Source organism: Lytechinus variegatus, chromosome 2 (assembly GCF_018143015.1).
Source record: "Lytechinus variegatus isolate NC3 chromosome 2, Lvar_3.0, whole genome shotgun sequence".
In the NCBI taxonomy this organism is placed as follows: Eukaryota; Metazoa; Echinodermata; class Echinoidea; order Temnopleuroida; family Toxopneustidae; genus Lytechinus; species Lytechinus variegatus.
This window is the reverse complement of record NC_054741.1, coordinates 69,846,641-69,868,397: the sequence shown is the minus strand read 5'-3', so window position 1 is coordinate 69,868,397 and position 21,757 is coordinate 69,846,641. Positions and strand designations below refer to the sequence as shown.

Below are 21,757 nucleotides of genomic sequence, written 5' to 3'. Positions count from 1 at the left end.
TCAAATCAATTTTACAAAGTAATACAGCTTGTATAGTCTATATCTAGTGTATTGAATTCCTTATGAACTCTTTGAATACCAGTAGATGTACAAATGAGCCTGGTCAACATAGAGACTACCTCGAATATAGATGATTGTTTTATTTAATAAAATCTTCCAATAATATTGCCTTTAGCTGATGGGAATCATAATGATTTGAGTTCTGATTTGGCACTGAAGAACGGGTCACCAGTCATATATAAAGCGAACATATGACTTTATGACACACCACAGTACTAAAATTTTACATATAAGCAACATATTGAATTACTTAATACATGCAATTCACCAAAGTGAACGGATGATATATATTTTTTTTGTTTGCAGAGAAGGAGAGCGAGAGTGAAGAACGCTCTTCTAGTCCCGAGTCAAGACATATGGGAACCACATCAAGTGGAGAGCTGTGGGTGTCCCTGCTTGGTCATTATGCACAGGTATGTTGTACAGTCTAATAGGGTTTACTCTCACTATAAGTTTTCTCTGAATTTTCTTCCCAAAGACATAGCTCATTTTTGCATGGTTCAGCCAATTTTTGCCATGCATAGCACAAGCAAAACATGGGATTTCAAGATAATTTTGAAAATATGAATCCCTACTCCATAAAAATTAACTTGCTTATTCAGTATAGGCAAATGGGTGAATGTAAATCGGGTCGCTATGCAAGGGTCAAAGATCATATGGGGCCAATAGACTGATATCAAAATAAAAACACTTCATATCAAATTTATTAAAACACATTTCTGATGTATAAATATTTATATCACTATTTTCAATGAAGTAAGTGTTCATTCATTGCACTGGTATTCCTCAACAGACTTTGAAAAGAAGGGTACCAATTTCCTTTCCAGAATATTAAAAGGAGAAAATCGCAGGTCAGACCAGAATGGTCTGCTCCGGGTTGGTATATCAATGACCAGTCTGGCGTTCCCACTGCGGATATTAAACCCAATCTGTACAGCTTTTCTGTACAACCTGATCGTGTGGTTGATATAGACTGAAGTACTGATACATTTCCTGACATGTACAGGTGTATTCTATTTTTACCCCTTGAAAAATACTTGAAACAAACTTGAAAAGAGTGATGCTGAACTCGAATGTTTACAATTTGCGTGGATGACAGAAACTGAGACAGTCACACCTAGGAGGCCAACTCAAAACTGACCAATGGTAGTGCATTCAAAATGATGCATTAGCTTTGATTAGTCTAGTGTCAGTTTCTTTGGTATGACTACCTCATACTCCCTGACCATGATTGATACAGATAGATTTGTTTTTAAACATGGTCCCATTTCATGAAGATTTGTTATGATTACAAATACGCAATTTATATAACAAATTTACTACTACTGATGTCAGTAGTTTTAAATTGCAAATTTGTTGTTTTAACAAGTTTTATGAAATGGACACCTAGATATATTTGACAATGATCAGCAGGCTGTCAATTTCAATTTCTTTACTGTGAGACTTATTTCTTTATTATAGCCAGCACAAATTAAAGGACAACCAAAATACCCATAGGCTTATATCAAAGACAAAAATTCAGGCCAGTCAAGAGAGACCTTCAATTTGATACTTCCAGGTTTTGTTTCACAAGAACTAAATATTCTTCATTCTTTATTCTGTTTCATAGGAACTTTTTACTAGTGAAAGTGTAACCTGCAATGTGGAGTTTCCAGGCAAGGTAAGATATAAAAAAATATGGAAATACATTTTTAAATGTGATTTTCAGTGAGCTCAGTGAGGTCATAGGATATCAAATCCGATGTAATTGACTGTTCACGCTTTTCATTGCTCTGATGTTTATAGTCATTCAAACATTAGTACAAACAATCGCAGGTCAGACCAGAATGGTCTGCTCCGGGTTGGTATATCAATGACCAATCTGGCATTCCCACTGCGGATATGAAACCCAATCTGTACAGCTTTTCTGTACAACCTGACCATGTGGTTGATATAGACTGAAGTACTGATACATTCCTGACATTCAAACCTTCTGAAACACGTGTTTTGGTACTGAATTAATTCTTCTTTTTCAATAAAAACACTATTTTCTCTAAGGTTTTTTCGAATCAATGATACTGATTAGTGCTTCCAAGATTTTAGATGAGAATGGTTAGAATTCAATAAGTTGTAAATGATTTGATCACTTTATGAATGAAAATGGTCATCAAAGCTTTTAATGTGTACTTGTGCATATTAATCAGTCTATGACTTCTTGGGTGTGATTTACCTTCAAAAACTCTGTTCTCTGAAATTAGATAGAAATTTCCCATTCAGATTGGATGATATTCTGTTTTTTCCACAAAGCAGTGGTGAGATCTTAGAATATTGGACAGATCTTCTTTCAGCAGGAAATGTCTTTTGTTTTCCTCCCCGCCCCCTTCCCTGGTCCAAATATAGACATTGCTTTCCTCCATCAATTGCAGTAGAAATTGTGTTATGTGGGGAATTAAATTGCTTTGTGTGTATCTCTCTATATGTCTTACATTTTTTCTATCTTACTTGTTTTCAGGCACTGGCTGCATGGTCCTCCATGATGGTCTCTGTTTCAGCCATACAGACAAAGTCTGGGAAGACCAGTGCTATGTCTTCTGGCCTGGCTTTCCAACTTCTTTTTTTACATGTGGGACTGCAAATGTTTTCAGAACCCAAGCAGAGTGCAGACATACTCCAAGTAAGAGAGTTACCTTAGCTTATATGTTAATTAATTTTTTTTATTTATTATTTTTTTTTTTGGGGGGGGGATAATTTTATTTGCCAATATTCAATAGATGTACAAATGAATTAAAATATTTTGATACAAGAATTTGAAAAATATCGCAGGTCAGACTAGAATGGTCTGCTCCGGGTTGGTATATCAATGACCAATCTGGCGTTCCCACTGCGGATAATAAACACAATCTGTACAGCTACTGTGACAAACCTAGTGGTTTGCCACTGATAACGTATAGGTACATTCTCTTTGATTTGCTATATAATTTCATTTACAGTTTCACATCCACTCATTCAATCTGTACTGCTATCTTTGCAATTTGATTATGTGGTTGCTCTGATGATGTTAAGATGCATCTTCATGTTGATTTTTTTTTTACTTGTTTGTGTGTGAATTGGAGGGTTTGCAAAATATGAGAAATTACAATGTCATAACATATTCTAAGACATTTGGTAGAATATCTATTTGTATGAACCTTGTTGCATATATTCATTTTAAAAGTCTACTAATATGAAACAGTTGTTTGAGCCCTGTACTTTCACAGATGCAACATGTATCTATGATATTTATAGGTGACCACCCTTCACTCCTTCGACAATAATTATAACAAATATTACAATTGCTTATAAAGTGCCTAATGCATATTTATCTGAAAATTTTTCTATAGAACTTCTTTCTTGTTTGAGTTGTGATCCAGTGTTTGGCCCAGTTTACTTTTACAATTAGGTTATGGTTCAGGTTTAGTCTTTGTTCAGAATTTCCTTTAAGTTGATGTGCAGATTTTAGATATCAATGTGCAGAATTTAGGAGCAATGGTTGCACAAACAACGATCCAGTTGCATTCTGAAAACACTGAAAATAGAGATTTCACGTGACAGACGTTCAATGAAGGAAGTCATGTGCATATATGATATGAATGGAAGTCAGTATAATTTCTTAAGGAGTATTGGATCTGATTTATGAAAGTTATTACAAATGCTTGAATTCTATTGCAAATATGCTTTTGGCAAATCAAATTGCACAATGTCAGTTGCTTTTTACTATGGTATGTAACTTGCAACATTTAGAAAAACAGATTCTAATTAAACAGAAGAAATCGCAAGTCTGTTTGAATGCAAGCCAGTATAATCCAAAGCCTCATTATATATATTTTTCATCACTTGTATATATATTAGGACCTTCAGTCATGTTATAAGAGGGCTCAACAAAGGAGAAGATCAACAAAGAAGGATAAAGATGGTGAGTAGCATGAATAATAGAAGATAATAGAGATTACTAGGATGAGAAACTATGGTGTTATTATTCATTTTTTTCTTTCATGGATGATGTAAATGAAATTTGGATAAACTGGAATGTAGATTTTACTACCACCACCTGCAAATGAATTGTAGTTATAATGAAATTGTGTATTTGTGTTGACTGTACAATGTCTCGAAGCACTTTAACTGTCACATTGATTAATTCTTGCCATCAGACAGAAAGGGAAACAAATTTGAAATACAGTACATCCCCCATCAACGCCCAATGTCAGAGTAATCCATCTCTTTCCATGGTTATGTAATACATGGGGGTAGAGTAAACCCATCACTCCTAAAACTCAGAAGATCTGTTATCATAATCAGACTATCTGTACCTGTCAGAGTGAACATTACACCAGTCGCTTTATCTAGGGATATTCCATTGGCTGATGTTATTATGTACCTTGTCAGCGTATTCATTATTTTTGTTGTATTGTTTTATGAAACAGTAATTATGAAGTGACGTATATTATTTCTTCCTTCAAAAAGACAAAGCTTTACTTTCCTGTTACCCAAAATCTTTATGTAAAATGCCTACTTTTTAGGCAGATGTATTCCCACCCCCTCTGAAATAATTTTAAAGGTATGGTGCCTCTTATACACAGGAATAACTGTTTATTTCTTCAGTGAGGACCACTTTAAAAGTGAATGAAAAGCCTTAATTTCAAATATAACACTTTAAAATTCACTGAGTTGTTAACCTCTCTATCTCTTTCTACAATTCAACCTTGATATTAAAAAAAGATGATTTTTCATACTTTTTTTTCCACACACTTTTGTTCCATGCCAATATCTTTTTAAATCAATTTTTCTTATTCCACTTGCCATTCTGTTACAGAACCTGAGTGGGTAGAGGTCATTGTAGAGATCCTTCTTAGTCTACTCTCCAAACCTTCTCATCTCCTAAGAACGGTGGTTGATCTAGCTTTCAAGATGATTTGCCCTCACATGACACAGCCTGCCTTGCAGCAGCTACTTGATGTAAGTCAACACATCTATCGCAATTATATGACAGTAATGATAACAACACTTAAAACAATGTCAAATCAATAACACGCAGCTCAACGTTCATACAATGTTTTCTAGTGCTTTTACAGTTATTAATTATTACCCTGATTATTGCATATTAGTTTGCCCAGCACATGACATATGCACTTTCTAGACTCCCTGCAGAGTAAACCCAAGGCTCTATTTTCTTGACATTCAATTGTATTATTTATTTATTTATTTCATTTATTTATTCATCCATGTATTTGTAATATCATATGTAATATGGGCCTAAAACTGAGAGTGAAAACTAATGCAATACATGGTCATCATCATCATATTATTAATGTATTATATTATGAATGCACCCTTACATTGCCAATCAAATTTGAAGATCGCAGGTCAGACCAAAATGGTCTGCTCCGGATTGGTATCTCAATGATCAATCTGGCGTTCCCACTGCGGATAGTAAAATCAATCTGTACCGCTATCTTTGCAACTTGATCTTGTGGTTGCTCTGACGACGTACAGATACAGTGTATTAAAGTAATTTACAGGTTAGAAAATGTTAAAGAGATTTCTGAATCAGTCTTATATTTTTTTCCAAAATATGTTTTAGCAATTAGGGAGACCTAGAGAACTTCATTCTTATATTTTTCTTGTCACTTACACTTATAGGTCTTGGATCCTGCTAATAGCAACGTTCAAGTCAGCCAAGATTCAGGTATATAGGATTGTTTACTGCTACAATTATATGAACGTTAATGAAGTATTCGCTCAACAGGTTGCTGGTCATAGAACACCTGAGCAATTCCATGAGGGGATGATTTTCTTGCTAAAATGAAAATATACTTTATTAAAAAAATATCTGTGCTGGAAATAAATGCAATACATTTGAAAATCGCAGGTCAGACCAGAATGGTCTGCTCCGGGTTGGTATATCAATGACCAATCTGGCGTTCCCACTGCGAATAATAAACACAATCTGTACAGCTACTGTGACAAACCTAGTGGTTTGCCACTGATAACGTATAGGTACATTCTCTTTCATTTGCTATAATTTCAAACAGAACTATTGAAATTCATGAGCATGTTTGATTTTATATATTGGTCTGTCAAGCATTTGCATATGATTGATATCGAAGGTCATTTGTGTTTAACATTGTTTTACAACCAGTCCCAAAGATTGTAACATGAAAATTTAGGAAATCAAGTTCAACCATTCATAAAGAGAATTTTATAGTCCAGTGATTGAAGTAATTATTAGTTTTTGTAAACTATCCCCCCCCCCCATGACACTGGGTGTTATTTGTTGCATACCATCTGTAATGTCATTCCTTATTCTTCTGTATTCAATTCCTAAACTCTACATCATATTTTACAGGTGTTGATCTCTTTGTATGACTCATAATATGTTTATTTTAGTGCAGAATGGTGAAAAATTAATAACTCACTAAAATTTGTTCTAAAATATGAAGGTTTCTTAACTATAAAGATTTATATTTCAGTGGTAATTTAGACTGTTAATGGTTGTTAATGTAGTACTTGTTAATTTGGGGTTTTCAATTCATACTAGATGAAGAGGAGGAGGAGGAAGGAGAAGATGAAGAGGAGGAAGAAAAGGGAAGTAAGTTCACCAAGTTGAAGCCTACAAAGCCATTAACCAATGGTCATAAAAAGGTAAGCTTTTTGTTGTCATTTGATTACAACAAGAATGATGATAGACTAAATACATGTCCCTATCACAACTAGAAAGTTTTAAAAGGCGTCTCAATATTGACGTAACACTCTAGTTAGCCAATCCAAACCAACATTAAATAGTTTTAAATGGATAAATGGCATTAAACAAATTATCTAAAACATGATCATTGTAAAAGAGCTGCTTTGTTTCAGTAAAAGTTCAATACATATATTTTTGAGATATGCCAGCTGTCCCAACTCTTTACAGTATGATTTTGGGGGGTAAAACTTGATGTCTTAAGATTCCTGTTGCTCTGATGTTCCCAAGAATTTTTTTTTCCTGCAGTGCATTCAAGATTATAAGTCTTTACATTCATTTCAAAGTAGTATTGAAGGCTCTAGAGAAAAAAATATGTATTTAAAATGAATTTGGTTGGTTATTGCTATTCCTTGAAATCTTTCCCTTGCAGCACAGAAAGGCAGATTCAGATGATTCTGACGAAGACTCCGATGAAGACGATGATGATGATGACGATGATGAAGAAGAGGAAGATGAGCATGCTGGAGATCCTGCAATGAAAGATCAAATCAAGGCAGCTTTAGGAAATGCAGCAGTCCAATCAGATGCAGAGGTAAAACTTGTGTTGAATTAACATTTTTCCTTAATTTGAATTTGCACCTCCTAGTCAAACTTTTATTCTGAAACTCTTGTGGATCCATGGTTGTGGGCCTCTTGGGTTTTTTAATGTACATTTGCAGAAATGTCTGCAAAAAATGGTATCAGGAGACATCCAAGTCAGCACTCCAGAAAAGTTAATAGCCCTGGGCTCCATAACAAAGGTTTGCAGTGGATTGAACAAATGAAAGAACTACACTGATTGGTTCCCGGTCAGTATTTTAAACAGAGTGCGCATGCTACGATGACCTTGATTGGTCAGTGGTATTTAGCGATTGATTGCAATCGTGTTACGGAGCCCAGGAGGCGTTTTTCAACTTTTGCTACAAATTTCTTCTAATAATGCTGCTCTATATAATCTCATCTTATTTTATTCTTCATATATATATATAAAAAAATGATTAACCTTTGACTCTCGCCCAAAGGAATGTTACTTTAATGTAGTTTGTGTGTTGTGTTGGTGTTAATGGTGTCATAATTATGTTTGCTCATAGACTTCCCCCATCAACGCCCAAGGTCAGAGTAACCCATCTCTTTCCATGGTTATGTAAGACATGGGGGTAGAGTAAACCCATCACTCCTAAAACTCAGAAGATCTGTTATCATAATCAGACTATCTGTACCTGTCAGAGTGAACATTACATTGACCTATAATGTAGGCAGAGGCTGCAGCTTTTTCTTTACGTTTATAACTCTGATGCTGTTATGGGGAATGTTAGCATCACATCTGAAGACATGATGATGTTTGATGGTAATGATTATGATAATGGCAGTTATAATGTTCTTGATGATGATGATGATGATGATGATGGTGATGGTGGTGGTGGTGATGGTGGTGATAAAGAAGAAGATAATGATAATGTTATAAATAGTTACAAAGTTGAATAAGGAGATTATGATCAGTAAACAAACAATCCTTGTCATCTTCCCTTTCGATGTCCTTACCCACTCAGGACAGTGGAACCGACTTTGAACTGGATGACGATGCAATGATAGCCCATGATGCCGCCCTCAGTCAGGCATTCAAAGCCATGGCATCTCGGTCGAGGAAGAGCAAGAAGGAAGCATCCACCATCATGCTTCATTTCAAACTAAGGGTCCTGGATCTTCTGGATATCTTCATCAAGAGGCAACAAAACAACCCTCTTATCCTGGTAAGTTGAGTTCCTACCAGTCATTCCTTGACATGTCCCTGCTACGATTGCTCCATGAAAATCCGCACCCAAAGCAAAACATACATCTTAATCTCTATCCAAAGGGGGCATTGCAAGAAACTTCCACTTAACTGCAAGTCAATTTTAGGTCCCCAAGATAAACAACAAGTTATGCATGTAATTGTAAAGTAGCAGTTAATTGCTGGTGTTGTTCTTGCAACAGAAGTTATTATTGTGCTGCGTACTCTAGGCTATAAATTTGAACAGATAGAGTAAAATTAGACAAGTGAACACTAAAAATTTCATCAAAATTAGACAAGAAATAACAAAGTTATGGAAGTCTGCATGTCATGAATTTGCAATGAACAGCTGATAGTGTCATCCCCACTCTTTTTCTTTTGCATTTTATCATATATAATTATATTTAAGCAATTTTTGTCTTCCAAGAACGTAAAAATATTCTTGTCTTTGATATACTGCAGGAGATAATAACTGCTTAAATATATTACACATATGTATGAAAATATTAATAATTTTGATTCATGTAATAAAATAAGGAAAAGGAAAGAGGGGACATGGCATCATTAGCCAACCTATTGCATATTAATGATGGCTTGCATACAGTATGGTAGTTTTCACAAAATATTGCCAAACTTTAGAATTCAGTAACTTCAGTATTCTTTATTCATATTTTTATGACATTTTCGGTGTGGAATCATTTGATTTGCTTTAGATGGCATTGTTATATCAATTCCAGTTATGCTGAATTGCTAATATCTTGCATTATCCCATAAGACCTTATATATGTTTGGGAAAATATGAAGTGTGCTCATTGTTTATTTTCCTTTTTTTTGTCAGGATCTTGTGGTTCCCCTTCTGAAGGTGATAGAATCATCTGCTGGACATAAAGACAACCAATTATTGGCAGAGAAAGCTCTCAACATCTATCGCAATAAACTATGTAGGATAAAGAAGGTGAGTAGTGTGGTTGTTCAGAATTTGTCGTTACACTTGAGCATTACAATGCAAAAGCTGTCGTGCCAGATGGATGTTTCATAATGCTGTTCTTAAGTTACGAGCAACTATAAGAACGACTGGTGATCCTTTCTTGTGGAAAATGGTATATTCATTGACGATGGTTAAGGGTGTAAGAAAGGTTCACCAGTCGTTCTTAAAGTCGCTCTTAACTTACTAACAGCTTTATGAAACACCCACCTGGTATGCATATTAGGAAACAATAGTCACGGCTAAAACTGTTTACTTGAAATAAAACACAAAGAATATCTAAACAGGTGAATAATAGTAATAGATAGGGGTAGTATAGTAATCAACCACATTTGTGTGCCATCCTTTCACAGAAGTTCTGCCTAGCATGTCAACTCAACCATTACCAGACTTGGTTTCATTTGAATAAAGACATCTTTAATGGGTTCCATGACATTTGATCTGGCGACAATTGCTCTGCTCTAAATTCCACACACTAATCGACTGACCAACTACAACCCTGGGTTTTACACTAAACCTACCATAAACCTAACATCAAACCCTATTGCAACCCTAACCCTACATTTTAGAGGCAAAATTAGGCCTGGAGCAATTGTGGCAGGATCAAATGTTGTGTTACCCTTTAATGCATCTCTACTGGTAATGATCAACAGTCACGGATACTCTGCATGTACATGTATATAATATGAGTAGTTTTCAACAGATTCCAAAGGGTTCGGACTTCATTGGTTTATATTTTCTCCCCCATCAACGCCCATGGTTAGAGTAGCCCATCTCTTTCCATGGTTATGTAATACATGGGGGTAGAGTAAACCCATCACTCCTAAAACTCAGAAGATCTGTTATCATAATCAGACTATCTGTACCTGTCAGAGTGAACATTACACCAGTCTCTTAATCTAGGGATATTTCATTGACTAATGTTATTATGGACCTTGTCAGCATATTCATTATTTTTGTTATGTTGTTATATGAAGCAGTAATCATGAAGTGAAGTATTTTTTTCCCCTCTTGATTCGCAAAATTTGTTTTAATACAACCAAATTGCAGTTCAGCTCACTGTTTGGTCAGCTGGTCCAAGGGTCAATATCTTGGAACCGCAGACCAACCTTCTACTCTGAACACATTTAACTATGAAATATTAGAAATTTGAATTTTCAGTTGATATTAGACTTGTGTGAAATTGACCTGGATAGGTATGCCTGCGATATTGTATTACAAGAATTGGAGAAACTAAATAACACCTTTTGTATGCTTAGAAGAAATATTGGATTTAATTGAAGTATGTTTGTATCTTTTATATGCCAGTATCCTCACAATCTCTCTGACCACAAAGACGGTGTTCATGATACCATTGAAGAGCTCATAAAAATTGCCAAGAAAGGTAAGAATATCACTCCCTCCCATGGATGATTTCTTCTTGGAGGTTTTAACATAAAGTTTAGTGAAACCTATTTGCAGTGGATTGCAAATTTAATTACAAATTGCAAATGATAAATATATTAGAATAAAAAAAATCATAATTATTGTTTTAATGAAGAATCAATCACCTAGAATTGTACTGGCACTTGATTATGAATTTTTTGCAATACCCCCTTAGAGTCATACTTAGCATGATTATGGTTTTCTGACACATCACATTGATTACTCACTGTTCAGAGGATGTGCTACTGCAGTCAAGTGGCATGATACTGGTAGCTTGTAACAGTTGATTATTGATCAAGCTGTTGTGAAATATGACACTGACTTCATTTTCTTGTTATTCTTCATTTACAGCTCACTCCATGACCATCGTGTCACTTGTTTCCTCTGGTTGTCTCTTTCTGGTAAGTAGTGAATAGTGCACAGATTGAGAGGGGTGCTGTCATTTGGTTGTTTTCCAGATTATTTTTGTAATTGATTCAAAATTGAACATTTATTTTATATTTTGCCATGAGAGTTGGGTCACCAATTTGCCTTTGCTTCTTTTGCTGGGGTCTAAAAGCTCAACAATATTTCTTTGTAATTCCCTCTGATTCATGATCGGAATTAAAAATGAGTTAACAAAAAAAATCTGTGACATTTTTTTTCTCTTCAGGTACTGATATCTCGAATAGTAATAGTTGTATAGATAACAGATATTGCATGAGTGGATTATATAATTGTTTGCTTCAAGCTTTGAATGCAATATGTGCAGAATATCGCACATTAATGAATCAAAATAATGATAATCATATACAAGATACAGGAATGTTAAAAAGGTCGCAGGTCAGGCCAAAATGGTCTGCTCCGGATTGGTATATCATTGATCAATCCGGCGTTCCCACTGCGGATAGTAACTCAATCTGTACCGCTATCTTTGCAACTTGATCTTGTGGTTGCTCTGACGACGTGCAGATACATCTTTTAAATTTGAATGTGTGTTTGTAGACTAGAAGAATTCATGTCCTGGAGATAATACATGATATTGCCTTTTTTCCACGTGTCTGTAATCGTGTGGATACGGCCAGTAACCTCAGACATTTCATAAAGCTTTTTATCAATTGTAGATACAAGAACTCTATTAGAAATCAGCTCTCGTTAATGAAATGGCTGAATTTCAAAAGCTTGTAACTTGGCCTTGACAACAAGCTTCAAAAATGGGTCCTGATTCATTAACATGTTTAAATGCTAGAAAACATTTCAGTCCATTACATGGCATCATTTTGGAAGCTTATGACAGTTGCATGTATAGAGTACAGCATTTCATCCCGTGACAGCTAGTTTGAAACATTTGAAACATTTCTAAAGCCCAGGTATGTTGGGTTGTAATGGTACATATGACTAGGAATACAAGTCCTTTGTTCTAGCCCATTCGTACATAGCTGGTACAAGAATTTCTTGTTTGGATCTACATTCCAACCTGATTTAGCACACAGCAGTATGAGAGGGCCACCAGTCTACTCCAGTTTGTTTTCCTTTGAGTAATTTCTCCACTTAGGAACATGTATTTCATATTAACTGTCCGTAAATACCATTCTTCTTGTGGAAGTTGTGGGTGGCCTTTTTAAACAGGTTTCATAATTTTACCATGCTATGAGAACATACTAATCTGAACACCTAGCACTATCGATACTTATCAAGCCCTGTTTGTTATGATTGGTGATTTAGATGAGAGTTCTACGAGGAAATGTTGCCAACACAGACCCCTCACCCTTGAAAACAAGAGGTCAGAGGGCAAAGGGAAGTGAGAAGAAGAAAGGCAAAAAGAAGAGTGGAAAGGAAGAAGAGGAAGTGGAAGAGGAGAAGGAAGAGGAACCTGCAATGGGATTGATGGATGTTGGAAGGATAACAGGGCTGTACGCTGATGCTCTAGAAGACTTCACAATGCATAGGTTAGTAATTGCATAATGGAAGCAGCGAAATAAAAGTATGCGTTGTCTTTCCAAGACCTCGGGATGGTTCACAAACTACCGAAATAAAGTCTTAGGAAGATAGCATAAGTTAATAATAATAATAATATATGTAATTTATAGTGCGCCAAATCCACTCGGCAGAATGCCCAAGGCGCAGTGAGAGAAGAAAGAAAGAACGAAAGAGAATAGGTACAAATATAATAATAATCGATCCAGGAACAATTAAGAGTAAGAGGCATTGAATAGACGAGTCTTAAGGTAACATTTAAAAGTATCAATGGACGTGCATTCACGAATTGTCAGGGGAAGACCATTCCATAGAACAGGGCCAGCATGCGCAAAAGCCCGAGCCCCCCATGTTTTAACGGATTTGGGAATAACTAGGGAACCAGAGTTTGATGAACGGAGGGACCTCACTGGAGTATATTTGCTGATTAGATTAATATTGTACTGTGGAGCAGAGCCGTTAATTGCATGGAATACAAGGAGAAGGATTTTGAAGATGATGCGATCGTTGACCTTTAACCAATGAAGGGATTTCAGAATGGGTGTGATATGAACATGTTTTTTAGATAGGGTGACCAAACGTGCTGCAGCGTTCTGGAGCTTTTGGAGTTTAGACAACTGGGTGTTGGGTAAATTGTAAAGTAAGGCATTCCCGAAGTCAAGTCGTGAAGAAATCAGAGCGTGAACCAATTTTTCAGTAGCAGATTTTGACAAATATTTCCTGATGAACCCAATATTTCGGAGCTGATACCTTACAGACCTACAAATGTTGGTTATTTGATTTGACATAGACATTCCATAATCTAACATGACACCTAGGTTACGACACGTCTGGGACACATTAATGATACATCCCGAAAAAGAGACGGATGACAACTTGACCTTACTAAGTTGAGCCCTTGAACCAAATAGAAGGAACTCAGTTTTGGAGGGATTCAGTTTCAATGAATGACTATCCAGCCAGGAGTGAATGTCAGCTAAACAATTCTCAAGAAGGGCAATTGCATTTGTTGCATCAGCCTGGTTGGGTTTGAAGGAGAGATAGAGTTGGATGTCATCGGCATAGATATGATAATGGATATTATGACGTTGTAAGATATGTCCCAAACTAATCAAGTAAATCGAAAACAAAGTGGGTCCGCCCACAGAACCCTGCGGTACACCGTGAGAGAGAGGCATACTACTAGATGTGCAGTCATTAATACAGACAATCTGCGAGTGACAGGAAAGATATGACTGAAACCATTTGTATGCCTGACCCCTAACACCAAATGAACTGAGTGTATTAAGAAGAACAGTATGATTGACAGTATCGAAAGCGGAAGACAAGTCGAGTAAGAACATGGCTGAGATATTTCCTTTGTCCATACCCTGAAGAATAGAGTTGGACACATTGACCAAGAGAGTTTCCACACTATGGTTGGGACGATATGCAGATTGAAAGGGATCAAATAAATTGTTGTCAGAAAAATAATCAGAAAGTCTAGAAAAAACAACCCTTTCAAGAATTTTGAATAAGAATGGCAGATTAGATACAGGACGGTAATTTTGCAGTACCTCTGGATCAAGAGAACTTTTCTTCAGTAGTGGAGTGATATAGGCAACCTTCAAACAAGTAGGAACTTCAGCCTGATCAATACTTAAATTAACTATCTGAGAAATAATGGGAGCAAATGTAGTGCAACATTCTTTTAACAAAATGGTAGGAATCGGGTCTAACTGGCATGATTTAGGTGGTATTTTCCTAAGAATTGATTGAATCTCATCTGGATTGGTAGGATGCAGAGTCTCAAGTAAGGTCGCAGTGAACGGTTGAGGACAGGACTCATCTGGGTGAAGAGTGTCGCAGATAGTCCGAACTTTCGCTTGGAAGAACTGGATGAACGTCTCAGCCATAACATGACTATCAGTGTGACGCGGTAGAGGGGTAGACTTCTTTCGATTCAAAAGACGGTTAGCAAGAGAGAAGAGCTTGCGTGAGTCGCTACCACAGTCGTCAACAAGACCAACATAATGTGAGCGTTTCGCCTTCATCAGCATGGAGTTTACCAAGTTCTTCTGAGCACACCATAGTTCTCTGTCGATGTGTAGCTTACCGTTGGAACGCCATTTACGTTCAAGTCTCCTGCGTTTCCTCTTAGCTGCGGAGATATCAGGATTGAACCAAGGACAGTCATTACGGTTCTTGATGGTTCTCGTCTTGGCCGGTGCATGAGAATCCAGGAGTGTGCTGAGCTGAAGATTGTACAATCGCACAGCATTGCATACACTGTCCGTATCAGAGGCTGTAATGGTGCAGCTGGCAACATCATTGGCAAACGCTTCTCTATTTATTGCCTTGATGTTGCGACAGGTAAACGTGGAGTCAGTTCGAAGAGGCCTTTTATGACGAAGCCGGCAGGTGATGGCAGAGTGGTCTGAAATACCAGGAATAACCTTCAGACCAGAGCAAAGCAGATTATCAGAGTTCCTCACGATGACTGCATCAAGTGTATGACCTTTGTCGTGGGTAGGAGAGGTGACAATTTGAGATACACCATGACTACTAAGGAGATCTTTGAACTTCTGTGTGTTCGGTGAGGACAAACTGTCCAGGTGGATGTTCAGATCGCCTGTGATGACAATAGGAGATGGCTTGAGGAGAGTCATATCAAGAAGCTCAGAAAATTCGTCGAGAAAGGCAGAAAAAAACTGATTGCCAGGTGGTCGATATAAAACCATGATGTCCAAGCATGATGAACTGTTAGAAATGGTCCCGTGCATTGATTCAAAAGTGTCATGTTCTTGTGGTGGATTCAAAACCACATTGAGATCGTTCTTGTACAGGAAACCGACACCACCTCCGCGCTTGGAGACTCTAGGACGATGGAGAAAGGTGTAACCACTAGGTCGAAGATCTTCAATGACAGCATCGTCAGAGGTTGTTAGCCAAGTTTCACAGATACATGTAAAATCAAAATGGTGATCTAAGACAAAGTCATGGAAAATAGAGGATTTGTTGCGAATCGAACGAACATTAAGAATACCTAATCTAATATAGCTACCTACATGGGTATGGTTACTACGCCTACCACGATGTGTCTTCCGCTTTCTTTTAATTCCAAGAGATACAATCCGATTCCAGGCAGTTTGGTTGGCATCAAACCAACTCTTAAAAAGAGAATTATTCCTTGTGTTGAATGAATGAAGTGTTTGAGAATCATATTTGTAGTGTGAAGTAATGGAACTAGTAATGTGTTTTTGAGACAGGTTAGATTGATCACTATTAGGACCTGGATTCGGATTGATATCACCAGATATCAGCAACAAAGTCTGAAATGTAGATTCGGAGTTTGCATAATATTGTACAGGGGCTCCAACATACTTCCCCTTTAAAACACAAGGTTGAGAGGAGTGCATACAGCTGAAATCCAGTGCACATTCATGATGCTGGAGCTGACAACAGCACAATAGGATTAAACAAAGTCCAAGAGGCATCACTGTGTACAAGATTATTATTACAGTACTGTTAACAAGCTAACAATAGACCTACTGCACAAATTCTCAAAGTAACAAAGGTGCATTCAACAAAGGTGACTAAACAGCAACTTATCTGGCAATGTACACGGAGAGTAGAGTAAAATGGCTGTACAGTGAACAGAGTGGTCAAGATCCAAAAATCAAATGAGTAATTACAACGAAATACAAGCTTACCAGCCACTCAAAATAGTCTACCTGCTTCCTAACATAGTAACAAAACACTTGATATAATCAATACAACATGGAAATACACAAAAATAGCAACAATGAGCAGAAAAGTAAGAGTAATGGGGAAGGGCCACCAGCAGGCGCACACAACCAACAAAAAAAAAAAAAAAAAAAAAAAAAAAAAAAAAAAAAAAAAAAAGTTAATTCTTTTTTTTTTATTTGATTGGTTTTCAGCATCTTCTAATAAATTACAGATGTTTGTGATTTACCCCCTCCCATGTGCCATCTTTCCTCAATTAGCATTCATCTTGGAGAATTGTCTTGAAATTTATTGAATGTGTACATAAAAGTATTATGCCAACCAGATGAAATAGATCTTTGCCTAAATGCCTAAAGATCTGTGAATATACTGTACAAGAAATGCATCTAAATAAAGTGAAGTATTTTTACAGAAATTATTTGACACAAATTAATCTTGGATTTAGTTCAGTATGTTTTCCAACTTTTATTGATGTTTATGATAGTTAATTTTCTCAAATTATCAATATTTAAGTTATTTATCTTTTTATCTTTCAGAGCAACGTGTTTGCATCCAAATCTATTCACAGATCTGATAGTTAGATTCCCAGTAAGTGTCATATCATATTTCATCACTAACATTTCCATTTGATTTGAAAAACAATATATACATTGAGATTTGAAAAATATGAGTAATCAATACAAATAAGATTGTTATTTATTGTCATGCCCCCCACCCAAAAATGAGTGAAATTTGAATTAAACAGAATGCAGTGAAAGGGAGCATACAATAAAACTTGTTTATAAAAATCCATAAAATAGATACATTATCACCATTTTCATAATTTGTAAGTTGATGGTGTCTTTATTAAATGAGTAAACTGATTTTGAGGTCACTGGCTGAACAGAAACAGCAATAATAATAAAAAGTTCTTGGTAGACTTACTTTTCAATTTTCTTTTTGTTTTTTATTATCATATTTGTTTTATTTTGGCTGCTATTTGTCTTTTCCATTGGGTTTTCATTGTAAATTTATCTTGAATCTGTTCTAATATGACCAGAAGTATTTATAGTGTTTTATTGTTTCAAATTATAGAGCATTTAATGTATTGTTTATTTTTTCATAATAAGTAATATTAATGTTTGTTCTATTTATTAAAGGCTCTGGCGTGGCATTTGTCAGACACCCTTACCACTGCTGCTCAAAATGGTGTACAGCTATACAGGAGGGTGAGTATGTGGGGCTGAGGAAGAAGCTTGGAGTATCAAAATCCTTAACATTTTCTTCAAATACTGCTGTTCATCAATATAATGACCTCAGCATATTATACTTTCTCCATGTTTATTTCTAATTGTGAATTATATTCATCCCAACAGAGCAACCATGATGAATGATTGTAGAGACACTGTGATGTTAATATTTTTATTTTGTATTGCTTCCAATTACAAAATAAAATTCTTATTAGGAGTGAACATAATTTTTAACTCTGACAGATGAACATGGACAATTGCTACTTTACATGGTAAATTATTTACAGATATATAGACTGTACACAAAAATGTGGTAAATTGATCATCCTTTCAAAATATATCAAGGATTTAACCTTTGTTGAAATTAACCGATAATATCTTTCTATTGAAATTATCTTCAATGAAAGTCATACTTGCAGTACTAACATTGCATTGATTTTTTTTTAACTGTTGTGTGCTTCTTCTCTCCTCAGACACAAGCGTGTAGAATGCTTACCTTACTGCTCAGCAAGAGACCTTACTCAGTAAGTGGTTTTTATTATCATCATGTGCCAACCTTTATAAAACATCATTTGGTCTACTTCCCAGTTGTCTAAACCTCGCATGGTTTAATTCAAAGACCAAAGCATTTCATAGGATGTCTGTTTGATTGGCCCTGAAAAAATATGCTGTGCCCTCTATTTATTTATTTTTTATTTCATTTGTGCTGTAATGTTGCAATGTGCCTGCCAAAATCTTGAAATTCAAAATATTGGTAAAACCTTTTATAGAACAGGTTTATGAACTGCCCTATGACACCCCCCCCCCCCCGAATTACCACTTCTTATTTTGTTTACTATCAATTTGTGGGAAAGAGGGGATGGATAGCATTTCATGAAATTGAAAGAGGAGAGAGACATAAAAATAAAATGAGGGGGAGTCTGCAGTGTTACCCTCTCTGATTCTTCATCATGGCCCTATAAAACAAGGCTTTGTAATTGATTACTGATTGATTGCACATCATCAATGCAATCAGTTTTGTAAAACAGGGTCCTCACAAGGATCCATTTACAATCTGTGATTTCTATCATTCATTCCCAGGGATCACTTTCGTCTTGGCCAGAGGTCAGTAAGCACATCCTGTCGGTTGCAACGTTGGTCATACAAGACATGCTGGGAGAAGGGTCTCAGTTCAAAGCCAAGATGGCCATTCAGTTTGTCCATGCTGTACAGCAGTGTGCATTGCTTGGACACCATCTCAATAAGGTAAGGTTTGGATATTTTCCCTTTTAATTTTTTTTTTAATTGCTATAAAGAATGATGTGTTCTTTCCTGAACAGCATCCCAAGAATATTATGCTAAAAATTTTATCAAACAAATTTAGTAACTTATTTAATTTCCATACTAGACGATCTAAATCATAGAAATCTCCACAGGATTGGCACATGCATAATAGCACTAGACATTGAGCAGCATCCAATATCTAAGGGTCACCTAAATAATTCTGTTGAGAACACATGAAATAGAATAAAAAGATAACATTGAAAAATCATTTCTTCAATTGCATTTTATTAATAGTGAATGATCCATAGTACTAATAATCAAGTCTACATGCCGATTTTGTGTGCCTTTTCCAAGCTTCCTAGGCCTAAAAGTATACTATGCATACTAAACAATTGAATATGTTTGAAAACATATATTTTCTGGATTTTCGTTTTGTGTTTCAGTTCTATTGCCAATAGTCAACTGTAACACTATTTCAAGAAATTGCTTGGTGTAGTTTTCTGAGTTATTCTTGTAATGGAAGAACTAATTTGAATACATTTGTAAAGCTATTGTTTCATATTATTACTATTTATAGGTTTCTGACTACGATGAGATATCGACAGTTCTAGAGACATTGAAAGAAAGATCAGAGGTCAAGAGGTCGGGAGAATTCAGATCAGCTCTAGATACAGCAATAGCTGCTATAGAAAATAGGTAATGATGATGGTGGTGGTGGCCACAATGTGGATTGAGATTAAGAAAAGTTACTTTTTTGTGGTATGATATATTTTCTTATGCAGGTCAGACCAAAATGGTCTGCTCCGGGTTGGTATGTCAATGACCAATCTGGCGTTCCCACTGCGGATAGTAAACTCAATCTGTACCGCTATCTTTGCAACTTGATCTTGTGGTTGCTCTGACGACGTACAGATACAATATATTCAAGTAATCTTTGAGCATAAACAGAAGTTCTGGGGCCCGTAACACAAAACTTAGCAATCAATCATAGAACATTTTTACAATTGATTCCATTGACTACAGTGTACAATCAATCATGAAAATCAAGCGTATGATTGATTGCTAAACTTTGTGTTACTGAAATCTGGAGCCCATAACATGAAACTTAGCAATCATTGAACATTTTTTCATGATCGATTGTATTGTATACAATGTACAATTAATTGTGAAAATCAAGCATACAATTAATCAATAATCTTTGTGTTACAGTTCCCCTTGTCATGAGATCAAACGGTTATAATGTAATAATAAGAGTATGGTGTGTGATTTTTAAGTTACCAAAATGACCTCAAATCAACGCTATTTTGCAGTGAGTTGCACGCATAGCACTCCGAAATTAATTAAGAGAAAATTTTAGCTGGTGTTTTATGTGTGTTTGTGTCAGATTTTAATTGTATGGCTTGTGCAGAATAACTCTTTGAATAAATTTGTTTATTCTGTTTAATTTTTTTTTTGCTATCCCTGCAGATCCAAATTGAGCAAAAAGGGTAAGAAAAAGAGGAAGAAGTCGAGGAAAAGGAGGAGAAGTTTGTCTACATCATCCATCTAATAATGTAATAGCTTTGGTGTACAAAGCATATATATTATTGATAAATTACTCAACATAAACCACTCTTTTCTCCTAATATAAACAGGGTTTAAACTCAGAACCCCCCCCCCTCTTCTGCTACTATGGTTTAAACTCAGTCCATCCCTCTTCCCTTATAAGAATAGGAGTTGATTCCAAACCCAAACTCCTCTAATATGAGCAGGATTGAAGTTCAGACCCCCCCCCCCCCTTCTTCCCTAATAAGAATGTGGTTTACATTCAGAACTTAAACTCTTCTTATTATGAACAAGGTTCAAATGAAGAAACCAGCCACTACCCGAGTATGAAGAAATGTTGAAAACAGAACTAGTCATTTTCCCTCAATGTGAATAGGGTTTAAATATAGTCATGATAATGATTAATCCCTTCTCAATTCATTTCCAATGTTAATAATATTTTCAATAAAAAGTAGTTATTTCATTATTTACCTTAGCTATTTAAGTAATAAGACAGTTAGTATATTGGGTTCTACCTCATTCACAGCCTTTTTTGTAATTATTAGTATGTATTTCAAATAGCAATCTTCAGGTAACTTCATTGTTATGCAAGAAGTGAAAATGAAAGCACGAAAAGGCTAAGTTGTTCTTTTTCCCAGATAATCTAATGCCACTATGTTTAAATCCCTTGGTGCACCATCAATTTTTGTGAAATTCATTGTAATGTTCTTTAGGCTCATATTCAACATATCTAGAAAAATAGATTAATATAGTGTCTGGTTTCCTAATCATTAAAAAAACTTTTCCTGTACCTATGTATGCCATGGATATGGACTTATTGCGTCCAGCACCCGGTAACACAAAGATTAGTGATGAATACCAAATATGAGAGAACATTTTTGAGTGGTTCCTGGTCAGTGTTTTGTGCTAAATGCGCATGTATTATTGAACTTGATTGGTCAATTCATTTATCGATCGATCGCTAATCTTTGTGTTACTGAGCCCTGGTGTGACAAAGATTGTCTCATTCATTTAAAGCATCAACTTAAAAAATGTCCATGGTTGTGTGCACAAACTCATGA

The 21,757-nt window shown here is 35.8% G+C and overlaps 1 protein-coding gene across 1 annotated transcript in view; it reads left to right on the top strand.

Annotated features, from left to right (window-relative positions):
* The window catches only part of LOC121408839 (myb-binding protein 1A-like protein), a 49,340-nt gene extending 27,583 nt beyond the window's left edge, over nucleotides 1–21,757 (top strand). The window contains exons 15-33 of the mRNA XM_041600506.1: nucleotides 367–473; nucleotides 1,670–1,720; nucleotides 2,552–2,713; nucleotides 3,928–3,991; nucleotides 4,889–5,031; nucleotides 5,716–5,761; nucleotides 6,614–6,717; nucleotides 7,188–7,349; nucleotides 8,347–8,547; nucleotides 9,406–9,522; nucleotides 10,861–10,936; nucleotides 11,329–11,378; nucleotides 12,682–12,905; nucleotides 17,196–17,247; nucleotides 17,799–17,867; nucleotides 18,362–18,412; nucleotides 18,969–19,133; nucleotides 19,729–19,847; nucleotides 20,619–21,757. Coding sequence (XP_041456440.1) covers nucleotides 367–473; nucleotides 1,670–1,720; nucleotides 2,552–2,713; nucleotides 3,928–3,991; nucleotides 4,889–5,031; nucleotides 5,716–5,761; nucleotides 6,614–6,717; nucleotides 7,188–7,349; nucleotides 8,347–8,547; nucleotides 9,406–9,522; nucleotides 10,861–10,936; nucleotides 11,329–11,378; nucleotides 12,682–12,905; nucleotides 17,196–17,247; nucleotides 17,799–17,867; nucleotides 18,362–18,412; nucleotides 18,969–19,133; nucleotides 19,729–19,847; nucleotides 20,619–20,700 — 2,045 coding nt within the window. The 3' untranslated portion in view covers nucleotides 20,701–21,757. The remainder of the gene's footprint in view (nucleotides 1–366; nucleotides 474–1,669; nucleotides 1,721–2,551; nucleotides 2,714–3,927; nucleotides 3,992–4,888; nucleotides 5,032–5,715; nucleotides 5,762–6,613; nucleotides 6,718–7,187; nucleotides 7,350–8,346; nucleotides 8,548–9,405; nucleotides 9,523–10,860; nucleotides 10,937–11,328; nucleotides 11,379–12,681; nucleotides 12,906–17,195; nucleotides 17,248–17,798; nucleotides 17,868–18,361; nucleotides 18,413–18,968; nucleotides 19,134–19,728; nucleotides 19,848–20,618) is intronic.